At 32.4% G+C, this 13,606-nt stretch overlaps 1 protein-coding gene across 4 annotated transcripts in view; it reads right to left on the bottom strand.

Moving 5' to 3' along the window:
• LOC133568186 (Fanconi anemia group A protein-like) overlaps window positions 1–13,308 on the bottom strand; it is a 115,392-nt gene extending 102,084 nt beyond the window's left edge. For all 4 annotated transcript variants that reach the window (XR_009809547.1, XM_061919937.1, XM_061919939.1 and 1 more), the window contains exon 1: window positions 13,124–13,308. Coding sequence is in view for 3 of the 4 variants with exons in the window: in XM_061919937.1 (XP_061775921.1) it covers window positions 13,124–13,184 (61 nt within the window). In the remaining variant the exon portion in view is untranslated. The remainder of the gene's footprint in view (window positions 1–13,123) is intronic.
• Between the last annotated feature and the right edge of the window lie 298 nt (window positions 13,309–13,606).

Here is a 13,606-nt window from a genome sequence, read left to right as displayed (position 1 = left end):
CAGAAAGTAAGGAATAACATGCTAACAGTCAGAAAGTATGAAATGGCATGCTAAAAGTTACAAAACAAAGAAACCCATGCTCACAATCAGAAAGTAAGGAATAGCATGCTAACTGAAAGAAAGTGAGGATTAAAAATCCAACAGTCAGAAAAAATGGAACAACATTACAACAGTCAGAGAGTAAGGAAGGAAATTCTAACAGTCAGAAAAAAGAAATACCATTCTAAAAGTCAGAAAGGAAGGAATAACATGCTAACAGTCATAAAGTAAGAAAAAGCATGCTAACAGTGATAAAACAAATAATAACATGCTCACAATCAGAAAGTAAGGAACAACATGCTAACTGAAATAAAGTGAGGAATAACATTCGGAGAGTCAGAAAAAGGAGTAACAAACTAACAATCAGAAAGTTAGGAATAACATTCTAACAGTCAGTAAAAAGAATTACCATTGTAAAAATCAGAAAGTAAGACATAACATGCTAACAGTCAGAAAGTAAGAAATAGCATGCTAACAGTTATAAAACAAAAAATTACATGCTCACAACCAGAAAGTAAAGAATAACATGCTAACTGACAGAAAATGAGGAATAACATTCTAACAGTCAGAAAAAGAGGAATAACATTGAAACAGACAGAAAGTAAGGATTGACATTCTAACAGTCAGATAAAAAAGGAATACCATTCTAACAGTCAGAAAGTAAAGAATAACATGCTAACAGTCAGAAAGTAAGAAATAGCATGCTAACAGTTATAAAACAAAGAATAACATTCTGACAATGAGAAAGTAAGGAATAACATGCCAACTGAAAGAAAGTGAGGAATAACATTTGAACAGTCAGAAAAAAAGGAATAACAATCCAACAGTCAGAAAGTAAGGAATGACATTCTAACAGTAAGAAACTAAGGAATATAATTTTAACAGTCAGAAAGTAAGGAATAGCTTAACAGTTATAAAATGAGGGAAAACATGCTAGCAGTCAGGAAGTAAGGAATAACATGCTAACAGACAGAAAGTAAGAAATATCATGCTAACTGACAGAAAGTGAGGAATAACATTCAAACAGTCAGAAAAAGAGAAATAGCATTGTAACAGTCAAAGTAATGAGTTACATTCTAATCGTCAGAAAAAAGGAATATCATTCTAACAGACAGAAAGTAAAGAATAACATGCTAACAGTCAGAAAGTAAGGAATAACATGCTAACTGAAAGAAAGTGAGGAATAACATTCGTACAGTCAGAAAAGGAAGAATAACAATCTAACAGTCAGAAAAAAGAAATACCATTCTAACAGTCAGAAAGTAAGGAATAATATGCTAACAGTCAGAAAGTAAGAAATGGCATGCTAAAAGTTACAAAACAAAGAATAACATGCTCACAATCAGAAAGTAAAGAATAGCATGCTAACTGACAGAAAGTGAGGAATAACAATCTAACATTCATAAAAAGAGGAACAACATTATAACAGTCAGAAAGTAAGGACGGACATTCTAACAGTCAAAAGAAAGAAATACCATTCTAAAAGTCAGAAAGTAAGGAATAACATGCTAACAGTCATAAAGTAAGAAAAAGCATGCTAACAGTGATAAAACAAAGAATAACATGCTCACAATCAGAAAGTAAGGAACAACATCCTTACTGTAAGAGAGTGAGGAATAACATTTTGAGAGTCAGAAAAAGAGGGGTTACATTCAAACAGACAGAAAGTAAGGAATGACATTCTAACAGTCAGAAAAAGAGGAATAACATTCAAACAGACAGAAAATAAGGATTGACATTCTAACAGTCAGGTTAAAAAGGAATACCATTCTAACAGTCAGAAAGTAAGAAATAGCATGCTAACAGTTATAAAACAAAGAATAACATGCTGACAATCAGAAAGTAAGGAATAACATGCCAACTGAAAGAAAGTGAGAAATAACATTCGAACAGTCAGAAAAAGAGGAATAACATGCTGACAGTCAGAAAGTAACAAATAACATGCTAACAGTCAGAAAGTAAGAAATAGAATGCTAACAGTTTTAAAACAAAGAATAAGATGCTGACAATCAGAAAGTAAGGAATAACATGCCAACTGAAAGAAAGTGAGAAATAACATTCGAACAGTCAGAAAAAGAGGAATAACATGCTGACAGTCAGAAAGTAAGAAATAAAATGCTAACAGTTATAAAACAAAAAAAATAACATGTCCACAATCAGAAAGTAACGGATAACATGCTAACAAACAGAAAGTGAGGAATAACATTCAAACAGTCAGAAAAAGAAGAATAGCATTGTAACAGTCAGAAAGTAAGGAATTACATTCTAATAGTCAGAAAAAAGGAATATCATTCTAACAGTCAGAAAGTAAAGAATTAACATGCTAACAGTCAGAAAGTAAAGTGAGGAATAACATTCGTACAGTCAGAAAAAGAGGAATGACAATCTAACAGTCAGAAAAAAGAAATACCATTCTAACAGTCAGAAAGTAAGGAATAACATGCTAACAGTCAGAAGGTTAGAAATGGCATGCTAAAAGTTACAAAACAAAGAAACCCATGCTCACAATCAGAAAGTAAGGAATAGCATGCTAACAGACAGAAAGTGAGAAATAACAATCTAACAGTCAGAAAAAGAGGAACAACATTATAACACTCAGAAATTAAGGAAAGACATTCTAACAGTCAGAAAAAAGAAATACCATTCTAAAAGTCAGAAAGTAAGGAATAACATGCTAACAGTCATAAAGTAAGAAAACGCATGCTAACAGTGATAAAACAAATAATAACATGCTCACAATCAGAAAGTAAGGAACCTCGTGCTAACTGAAAGAAAGTGAGGAATAACATTCGGAGAGTGAGAAAAAGAGGAATAACAAACCAACAATCAGAAAGTTAGTAATGACATTCTAACAATCAAAAAAAAGAATTACCATTCTAAAGGTCAGAAAGTAAGGCATAACATGCTAACAGTCAGAAAGTAAGAAATAGCATGCTAACAGTTATAAAACAAAAAATTACATGCTCACAACCAGAAAGTAAAGAATAACATGCTAACTGACAGAAAATGAGGAATAACATTCTAACAGTCAGAAAAAGAGGAATAACATTGAAACAGACAGAAAGTAAAGATTGACATTCTAACAGTCAGATTAAAAAGGAATACCATTCTAACAGTCAGAAAGTAACGAATAACATGCTAACAGTCAGAAAGTAAGAAATAGCATGCAAACAGTTATAAAACAAAGAATAACATGCTGACAATCAGAAAGTAAGGAATAACATGCCAACTGAAAGAAAGTGAGGAATAACTTTTGAACAGTCAGAAAGTAAGGAATGACATTCTAACAGTAAGAAATTAGGGAATATCATTTTAACAGTCAGAAAATAAGGAATAGCTTAACAGTTATAAAATAAGGAAAAACATGCTAGCAGTCAGGAAGTAAGGAATAACATGCTAACAGACAGAAAGTAAGAAATAGCATGCTAACTGACTGAAAGTGAGGAATAACATTTGAACAGTCAGAAAAAGAGGAATAAAAGGCTGACAGTCAGAAAGTAAGAAATAGCATGCTAACAGTTACAAAACAAAAAATAACATGTTCACAATCAGAAAGTAAAGAATAACATGCTAACTGACAGAAAGTGAGGAATATCATTCAAACAGTCAGAAAAAGAGGAATAGCATTTTAACAGTCAGAAAGTAAGGAATTACATTCTGATAGTCAGAAAAAAGGAATATCATTCTAACAGACAGAAAGTAAAGAATAACATGCTAACAGTCAGAAAGTAAGGAATTACATTCTAATAGTCAGAAAAAAGGAATATCATTCTAACAGACAGAAAAAGGGGAATAACTCTAACAGTCAGAAAAAAGAAATACCATTCTAACAGTCAGAAAGTAAGGAATAACATGCTAACAGTCAGAAAGTAAGAAATGGCATGCTAAAAGTTACAAAACAAAGAATAACATGCTCACAATCAGAAAGTAAGGAATAGCATGCTAACTGGCAGAAAGTGAGGAATAACAATCTAACAGTCAGAAAAAGAGGAACAACATTATAACAGTCAGAAAGTAAGGAAGGACATGCTAACACTCAGAAAAAGAGGAATAACATTCAAACAGACAGAAAGTAAGGAATGACATTCTAACAGTCAGAAAAAGAGGAATAACATTCAAACAATCAGAAAGTAAGGAATTACATTCTAATAGTCAGAAAAAAGGAATATCATTCTAACAGTCAGAAAGTAAAGAATAACATGCTAACAGTCAGAAAAAGAGAATAACAATCTAACAGTCACAAAAAAGAAATACAATTCTAACAGTCAGAAAGTAAGGAATAACATGCTAACAGTCAGAAAGTAAGAAATGGCATGCTAAAAGTTACAAAACAAAGAATAACATGCTCACAATCAGAAAGTAAGGAATAGCATGCTAACTGACAGAAAGTGAGGAATAACAATCTAACAGTCAGAAAAAGAGGAACATTAAACAGTCAGAAAGTAAGGAAGGACATTCTAGCAGTCGGAGAACAAGGAATAACATGCTATCAGTCAGGAAGTAAGGAATAACATGCTAACAGGCAGAAAGTAAGAAATAACATGCTAACAGTGATAAAACAAAGAATAACATGCTCACAATCAGAAAGTAAGGAATAACATGCTAACAGTCAGAAAAAAGGAATACCATTCACACAGTCAGAAAGTAAGGAATAACATGCTAACTGACAGCAAGCATGGAATAACATTCTAACAGTCGGAGAATAAGGAGTATGTCAGGAAGTAAGGAATAGCTTGCTAACAGTTATAAAACAAGGATTAACATGTTAACTGTCAGAAAGTAAGGAATAGCAACATGCTAACTGTCAGAAAGTATGGAATAAAATTCTAGCAGTCAGAGAATGAGGAATATAATTCCAGCAGTCAGAGAATAAGGGAAATAATAAACAGTCACAAACTAAGGAATACCATGCTAACAGTCAGAAAGTAATGAATAACATCCCGACTGTCACAAAGTAATGAATAACATGCTAACAGTCACAAAGTAAGGAATAACATGCTAACAGTCACAAAGTAATGAATAACATGCCAACAGTCACAAAGTAAGGAATAACATGCTAAATTAGCATGTTATTTCTTACTTTGTGAGTGCTAGCATTGATAACAGTCACAAAGTAAGGAATAACATGCTAGTAATCACAAAATAATGAATAACATGCTAACAGTCACAAAGTAAGGAATAACATGCTAACAGTCACAAAGTAAGGAATAACATGCCAACAGTCACAAAGTAAGGAATAACATGCTAACAGTCACAAAGTAAGGAATAACATGCTGAATTAGCATGTTATTTCTTACTTTGTGAGTGCTAGCATTGATAACAGTCACAAAGTAAGGAATAACATGCTAGTAATCACAAAATAATGAATAACATGCTAACAGTCACAAAGTAAGGAATAACATGCCAACAGTCACAAAGTAAGGAATAACATGCTAAATTAGCATGTTATTTCTTACTTTGTGAGTGCTAGCATTGATAACAGTCACAAAGTAAGGAATAACATGCTAGTAATCACAAAATAGTGAATAACATGCTAACAGTCACAAAGTAAGCAATAACATGCTAACAGTTACAAAGTAAGAAATAACATGCCAACAGTCACAAAGTAAGGAATAACATGCTAAATTAGCATGTTATTTCTTACTTTGTGAGTGCTAGCATTGATAACAGTCACAAAGTAAGGAATAACATGCTAGTAATCACAAAATAATGAATAACATGCTAACAGTCACAAAGTAAGCAATAACATGCTAACAGTTACAAAGTAAGAAATAACATGCCAACAGTCACAAAGTAAGGAATAACATGCTAAATTAGCATGTTATTTCTTACTTTGTGAGTGCTAGCATTGATAACAGTCACAAAGTAAGGAATAGCATGCTAGTAATCACAAAATAATGAATAACATGCCAACAGTCACAAAGTAAGGAATAAGATGCTAACAGTCACAGAGTTATAATAAGATGCTAACAGTCAGAGTTATAATAAGATGCTAACAGTCACATAGTTATAATAAGATGCTAACAGTCAGAGTTATAAGATGCTAACAGTCAGAAAGTAAGCAATAAGAGGCTAACAGTCACAGAGTTATAATAAAATGCCAACAGTAACAAAGTAAGCAATAAAATGCTAACAGTCACAGAGTTTAAATAAGATGCTACCAGTCACAAAATTATAATAAGATGCTAGCAGTCACAGTTAATAAGATGCTAACAGTCAAAGAGTTATAATAAGATGCTAACAGTCAGAGTTATAATAAGATGCTAACAGTCACAAAGTAAGCAATAAGATGCTAACAGTCACAGAGTTATAAGATGCTAACAGTCACAGAGTTATAAGATGTTAACAGTCACAGAGTTATAATAAGATGCTAACAGTCAGAGTCATAATAAGATGCTAACAGTCACAAAGTAAGCAATAGGATGCTAACAGTCACAGAGTTATAATAAAATGCTAACAGTCAGAGTTATAATAAGATGCTAACAGTAACAAAGTAAGCAATGAGATGCTAACAGTCACAGAGTTATAATAAGATGCTAACAGTCACAGTTATAATAAGATGCTAACAGTCAGTTATGATAAGATGCTAACAGTCAAAAAGTAAGCAATAAGATGCTAACAGTCACAAAGTTATAATAAGATGCTAACAGTCAGTTTTAATGAGATGTTAACAGTCAAGGAGTTATAATAAGATGCTAACCGTCACAGTTATAATAAGATGCTAACAGTCACAAAGTCATAATAAGATGCTAACAGTCAGAGTTATAATAAGATGCTAACAGTCACAGAGTTATAATAAGATGCTAACAGTCACAGAGTTATAATAAGATACTAACAGTCACAGAGTTATAATAAGATACTAACAGTCGCAGAGTTATATTAAGATGCTAACAGTCACAGAGTTAATAAGATGCTAACAGTCACAAAGTAGCAATAAAATGCTAACAGTCACAAAGTTATAATAAGATGCTAAAAGTCAGAGTTATAATAAGATGCTAACAGTCACAAAGTAAGCAATAAGATGCTAACAGTCACAGACTTAAAATAAGATGGTAACAGTCACAGAGTTATAATAATATGCTAACAGTCACAGAGTTAGAATAAGATGCTAACAGTCAGACTTATAATAAAATGCTAACAGTCACAAAGTAAGCAATAAGATGCTAACAGTCACAGAGTTATAAGATGCTAATAGTCAGAGTTATTATAAGATGCAAACAGTCACAGTTATAAGATGCTAACAGTCAGAGTTATGATAAGATGCTAACAGTCACAAAGTAAGCAATAAGATGCTAACAGTCAGAGTTATAATAATATGCTAACAGTCACAGAGTTATAAGATGCTAACAGTCACAGAGTTATAATACTGTAAGATGCTAACAGTCAGAGTTATAATAAGATGCTAACAGTCACAAAGTAAGCAATAAAATGCTAAAAGTCACAGAGTTATAATAAGATGCTAACAGTCAGAGTTATAATAAGATGCTAACAGTCACAAAGTAAGCAATAAGATGCTAACAGTCACAGACTTAAAATAAGATGGTAACAGTCACAGAGTTACAATAATATGCTAACAGTCACAGAGTTAGAATAAGATGCTAACAGTCAGACTTATAATAAAATGCTAACAGTCACAAAGTAAGCAATAAGATGCTAACAGTCACAGAGTTATAAGATGCTAATAGTCAGAGTTATTATAAGATGCTAACAGTCACAGTTATAAGATGATAACAGTCAGAGTTATGATAAGATGCTAACAGTCACAAAGTAAGCAACAAGATGCTAACAGTCAGAGTTATAATAATATGCTAACAGTCACAGAGTTATAATAAGATGTTAACAGTCACAGAGTTATAATACTGTAAGATGCTAACAGTCAGAGTTATAATAAGATGCTAACAGTCACAAAGTAAGCAATAAAATGCTAACAGTCACAGAGTTATAATAAGATGCTAACAGTCACAAAGTAAGCAATAAGATGCTAACAGTCAGAGTTATAATAATATGCTAACAGTCACAGAGTTATAATAAGATGCTAACAGTCACAGAGTTATAATACTGTAAGATGCTAACAGTCAGAGTTATAATAAGATGCTAACAGTCACAAAGTAAGCAATAAAATGCTAACAGTCACAGAGTTATAATAAGATGCTAACAGTCACAAAGTAAGCAATAAAATGCTAACAGTCACAGAGTTATAATAAGATGCTAACAGTCAGAGTTATAATAAGATGCTAACAGTCAGAAAGTAAGCAATAAGATGCTAACAGTCACAGACTTAAAATAAGATGGTAACAGTCACAGAGTTATAATAATATGCTAACAGTCACAGTTAGAATAAGATGCTAAAAGTCAGACTTATAATAAAATGCTAACAGTCACAAAGTAAGCAATAAGATGCTAACAGTCACAGAGTTATAAGATGCTAATAGTCAGAATTATTATAAGATGCTAACAGTCACAGTTATAAGATGCTAACAGTCAGAGTTATGATAAGATGCTAACAGTCACAAAGTAAGCAATAAGATGCTAACAGTCAGAGTTATAATAATATGCTAACAGTCACAGAGTTATAATAAGATGCTAACAGTCACAGAGTTATAAATTGTAAGATGCTAACAGTCAGAGTTATAATAAGATGCTAACAGTCACAAAGTAAGCAATAAAATGCTAACAGTCACAGAGTTATAATAAGATGCTAACAGTCAGAGTTGTAATAAGATGCTAACAGAGTTATAATACTGTAGGATGCTAACAGTCAGAGTTATAATAAGATGCTAACAGACACAAAGTAAGCAATAAAATGCTAACAGTCACAGAGTTATAATAAGATGCTAACAGTCAGAGTTGTAATAAGATGCTAACAGTAACAAAGTAAGCAATAAGATGCTAACAGTCACAGAGTTATAATAAGATGCTAACAGTCACAAAGTTAATAAGATGCTAACAGTCACAGAGTTATAATAAGATTTTAACAGTCACAAAGTAAGCAATAAGATGCTAACAGTCACAGAGTTATAAGATGCTAACAGTCAGAGTTATAATAAAATGCTAACAGTCAGAGTTATAATAAGATGCTAACAGTCACAAAGCAAGCAATAAGATGCTAACAGTCACAGACTTATAATAAGATGCTAACAATCACAAAGTTATAATAAGATGCTAACAGTCACAGAGTTATAATAAGATGCTAACAGTCACAAAGTTATAATAAGATGCTAACAGTTAGAGTTATAATAAGATGCTAACAGTCACAAAGTAAGCAATAAGATGCTAACAGTCACAGACTTATAAGATGCTAACAGTCACAAAGTTATAATAAGATGCTAACAGTCACAGAGTGATAATAAGATGCTAACAGTCAGAGTTATAATAAGATGCTAACAGCAACAAAGTGAGCAATAAGATGCTAACAGTCACAGAGTTAATAAGATGCTAACAGTCACAGAGTTATAATAAGATTCTAACAGTCACAGAGTTATAATAAGATGCTAACAGTCAGAGTTATAATAAGATGCTAACAGTCAGACTTATAAGATGCTAACAGTAAGAAAGTAAGCAATAAGATGCTAACAGTCACAGAGTTATAATAAAATGCTAACAATCACAAAGTAAGCAATAAGATGCTAACAGTCACAGAGTTATAATAAGATGCTAACAGTCACAGAGTTATAATAAGATGCTAACAGTCAGAGTTATAATAAGATGCTAACAGTCAGACTTATAAGATGCTAACAGTAAGAAAGTAAGCAATAACATGCTAACAGTCACAGAGTTATAATAAAATGCTAACAATCACAAAGTAAGCAATAAGATGCTAACAGTCACAAAGTTATAATAAGATGCTAACAGTCAGAGTTATAATAAGATGCTAACAGTCACAAAGTAAACAATAAGATGCTAACAGTCACAGACTTATAAGATGCTAACAGTCACAAAGTTATAATAAGATGCTAACAGTCACAGAGTTATAATAAGATGCTAACCGTCACAGACTTATAATAAGATGGTAACAGTCACAAAGTAAGCAATAAGATGCTAAAAGTCACAGACTTATAATAAGATGCTAACAGGAACAGTTATAATAAGATGCTAACAGTCACAGTTATAATAAGATGCTAATAGTCAGAGTTATGATAAGATGCTAACAGTCACAAAGTAAGCAATAAGATGCTAACAGTCACAGAGTTTTAATAAGATGCTAACAGACACAGTTATAATAAGATGCTAACAGTCAGAGTTATAATAGGATGCTAAGTCACAGAGTTATAATAGGATGCTAACAGTCACAGTTATAATAAGATGCTAACAGTCACAGAGTTATAATAAGATAATAACAGTCACAGAGTTATAATAAGATGCTAACAGTATCAGAGTTAAAATAAGGTGCTAACAGTCAGTTATAATAAGATGCTAACAGTCACAGTTAAAATAAGATGCTGACAGTCACAGAGTTACAGTATAATAAGATGCTAACAGTCACAGAGTTATAAGAAGATGCTAACAGTCAAAGTATTAATAAGATGCTAACAGTCACATAATTATAATTAAATGTTAACAGTCAGTTATAATTAGATGATAACAGTCACAGAGTTATAAGATGCTAACAGTCAGAGTTATAATATGATGCTAACAGTCACAAAGTTATAATAAGATGCTAACAGTCAGAGTTATAATAAGATGCTAACAGTCACAGAGTTATAATAAGATGCTAACAGTAACAGAGTTAAAATAAGGTGCTAACAGTCAGTTATAATAAGATGCTAACAGTCACAGTTAAAATAAGATGCTGACAGTCACAGAGTTACAGTATAATAAGATGCTAACAGTCACAGAGTTATAAGAAGATGCTAACAGTCAAAGTATTAATAAGATGCTAACAGTCAGAGCTATAATAAGATGCTAACAGTCACATAATTATAATTAAATGTTAACAGTCAGTTATAATTAGATGCTAACAGTCACAGAGTTATAAGATGCTAACAGTCAGTTATAATAAGATTCTAACAGTCACAAAGTTATAATAAGATGCTAACAGTCAGAGTTATAATAAGATGCTAACAGTCACAAAGTAAGCAATAAGATGCTAACAGTCAGAGTTATAATAATATGCTAACAGTCACAGAGTTATAATAAGATGCTAACAGTCACAAAGTAAGCAATAAAATGCTAACAGTCACAGAGTTATAATAAGATGCTAACAGTCACAAAGTAAGCAATAAAATGCTAACAGTCACAGAGTTATAATAAGATGCTAACAGTCAGAGTTATAATAAGATGCTAACAGTCACAAAGTAAGCAATAAGATGCTAACAGTCACAGACTTAAAATAAGATGGTAACAGTCACAGAGTTATAGTAATATGCTAACAGTCACAGAGTTAGAATAAGATGCTAACAGTCAGACTTATAATAAAATGCTAACAGTCACAAAGTAAGCAATAAGATGCTAACAGTCACAGACTTATAAGATGCTAACAGTCACAAAGTTATAATAAGATGCTAACAGTCACAAAGTTATAATAAGATGCTAACAGTCACAGAGTGATAATAAGATGCTAACAATCAGAGTTATAATAAGATGCTAACAGCAACAAAGTGAGCAATAAGATGCTAACAGTCACAGAGTTAATAAGATGCTAACAGTCACAGAGTTATAATAAGATGCTAACAGTCACAGAGTTATAATAAGATGCTAACAGTCAGAGTTATAATAAGATGCTAACAGTCAGACTTATAAGATGCTAACAGTAAGAAAGTAAGCAATAAGATGCTAACAGTCACAGAGTTATAATAAAATGCTAACAATCACAAAGTAAGCAATAAGATGCTAACAGTCACAAAGTAAACAATAAGATGCTAACAGTCACAGACTTATAAGATGCTAACAGTCACAAAGTAAACAATAAGATGCTAACAGTCACAGACTTATAAGATGCTAACAGTCACAAAGTTATAATAAGATGCTAACAGTCACATAGTTATAATAAGATGCTAACCGTCACAGACTTATAATAAGATGGTAACAGTCACAAAGTAAGCAATAAGATGCTAAAAGTCACAGACTTATAATAAGATGCTAACAGGAACAGTTATAATAAGATGCTAACAGTCACAGTTATAATAAGATGCTAATAGTCAGAGTTATGATAAGATGCTAACAGTCACAAAGTAAGCAATAAGATGCTAACAGTCACAGAGTTTTAATACGATGCTAAGTCACAGAGTTATAATAGGATGCTAACAGTCACAGTTATAATAAGATGCTAACATTCACAGAGTTATAATAAGATAATAACAGTCACAGAGTTATAATAAGATGCTAACAGTATCAGAGTTAAAATAAGGTGCTAACAGTCAGTTATAATAAGATGCTAACAGTCACAGTTAAAATAAGATGCTGACAGTCACAGAGTTACAGTATAATAAGATGCTAACAGTCACAGAGTTATAAGAAGATGCTAACAGTCAAAGTATTAATAAGATGCTAACAGTCACATAATTATAATTAAATGTTAACAGTCAGTTATAATTAGATGATAACAGTCACAGAGTTATAAGATGCTAACAGTCAGAGTTATAATATGATGCTAACAGTCACAAAGTTATAATAAGATGCTAACAGTCAGAGTTATAATAAGATGCTAACAGTCACAGAGTTATAATAAGATGCTAACAGTAACAGAGTTAAAATAAGGTGCTAACAGTCAGTTATAATAAGATGCTAACAGTCACAGTTAAAATAAGATGCTGACAGTCACAGAGTTACAGTATAATAAGATGCTAACAGTCACAGAGTTATAAGAAGATGCTAACAGTCAAAGTATTAATAAGATGCTAACAGTCAGAGCTATAATAAGATGCTAACAGTCACATAATTATAATTAAATGTTAACAGTCAGTTATAATTAGATGATAACAGTCACAGAGTTATAAGATGCTAACAGTCAGTTATAATAAGATGCTAACAGTCACAAAGTTATAATAAGATGCTAACAGTCAGAGTTATAATAAGATGCTAACAGTCACAAAGTAGGCGGGGCCAGTGAGGAACACCTTTCTTGTTAAGTCAGCCGTCAACTTACCAAGAAGGCTTGAAAGACTTCTTTTCTGACGGGCCGAGTCACACGAAGCACTCAGCGACATTTCACGTCAACGTCTTGATTTTCGTTAGCCAATAACCCGTGGAGAAGGTTACATAAACACACTTTGTCTGGATTTTACACAAGCGACTGCAACCCTGCTGACGTGCTCGTCCTCCATGTTTCTCTTCTCCCGCCCTTATTTCTCATTGGTCAATGCCTCAGCCAATCAGAGAAGAACAATGACGGCCAAATAAAAAATAACCCGGTGTTGTTGTTTTGTCTGAAGCCCGGCGCGCACACACACACACGCACGCACGCACACGTAAATGCATTTTGGATATTTCATGTGTGTATTAATTGTTCTTTTGGTGTATTGTGTGTTCTAAATACAAAATACAAAAATGTGCCAAATCAGCCGGAAATGACACAGCAACGTCATTGAGACGAGCGCCCTGTAGCGGAAGTGACGTCAGATGTGTTTAC

The sequence above is a fragment of the Nerophis ophidion genome, linkage group LG14 (genome assembly GCF_033978795.1).
Source record: "Nerophis ophidion isolate RoL-2023_Sa linkage group LG14, RoL_Noph_v1.0, whole genome shotgun sequence".
Classification (NCBI taxonomy): Eukaryota; Metazoa; Chordata; class Actinopteri; order Syngnathiformes; family Syngnathidae; genus Nerophis; species Nerophis ophidion.
This window is presented reverse-complemented; position numbering and strand designations above follow the sequence as displayed.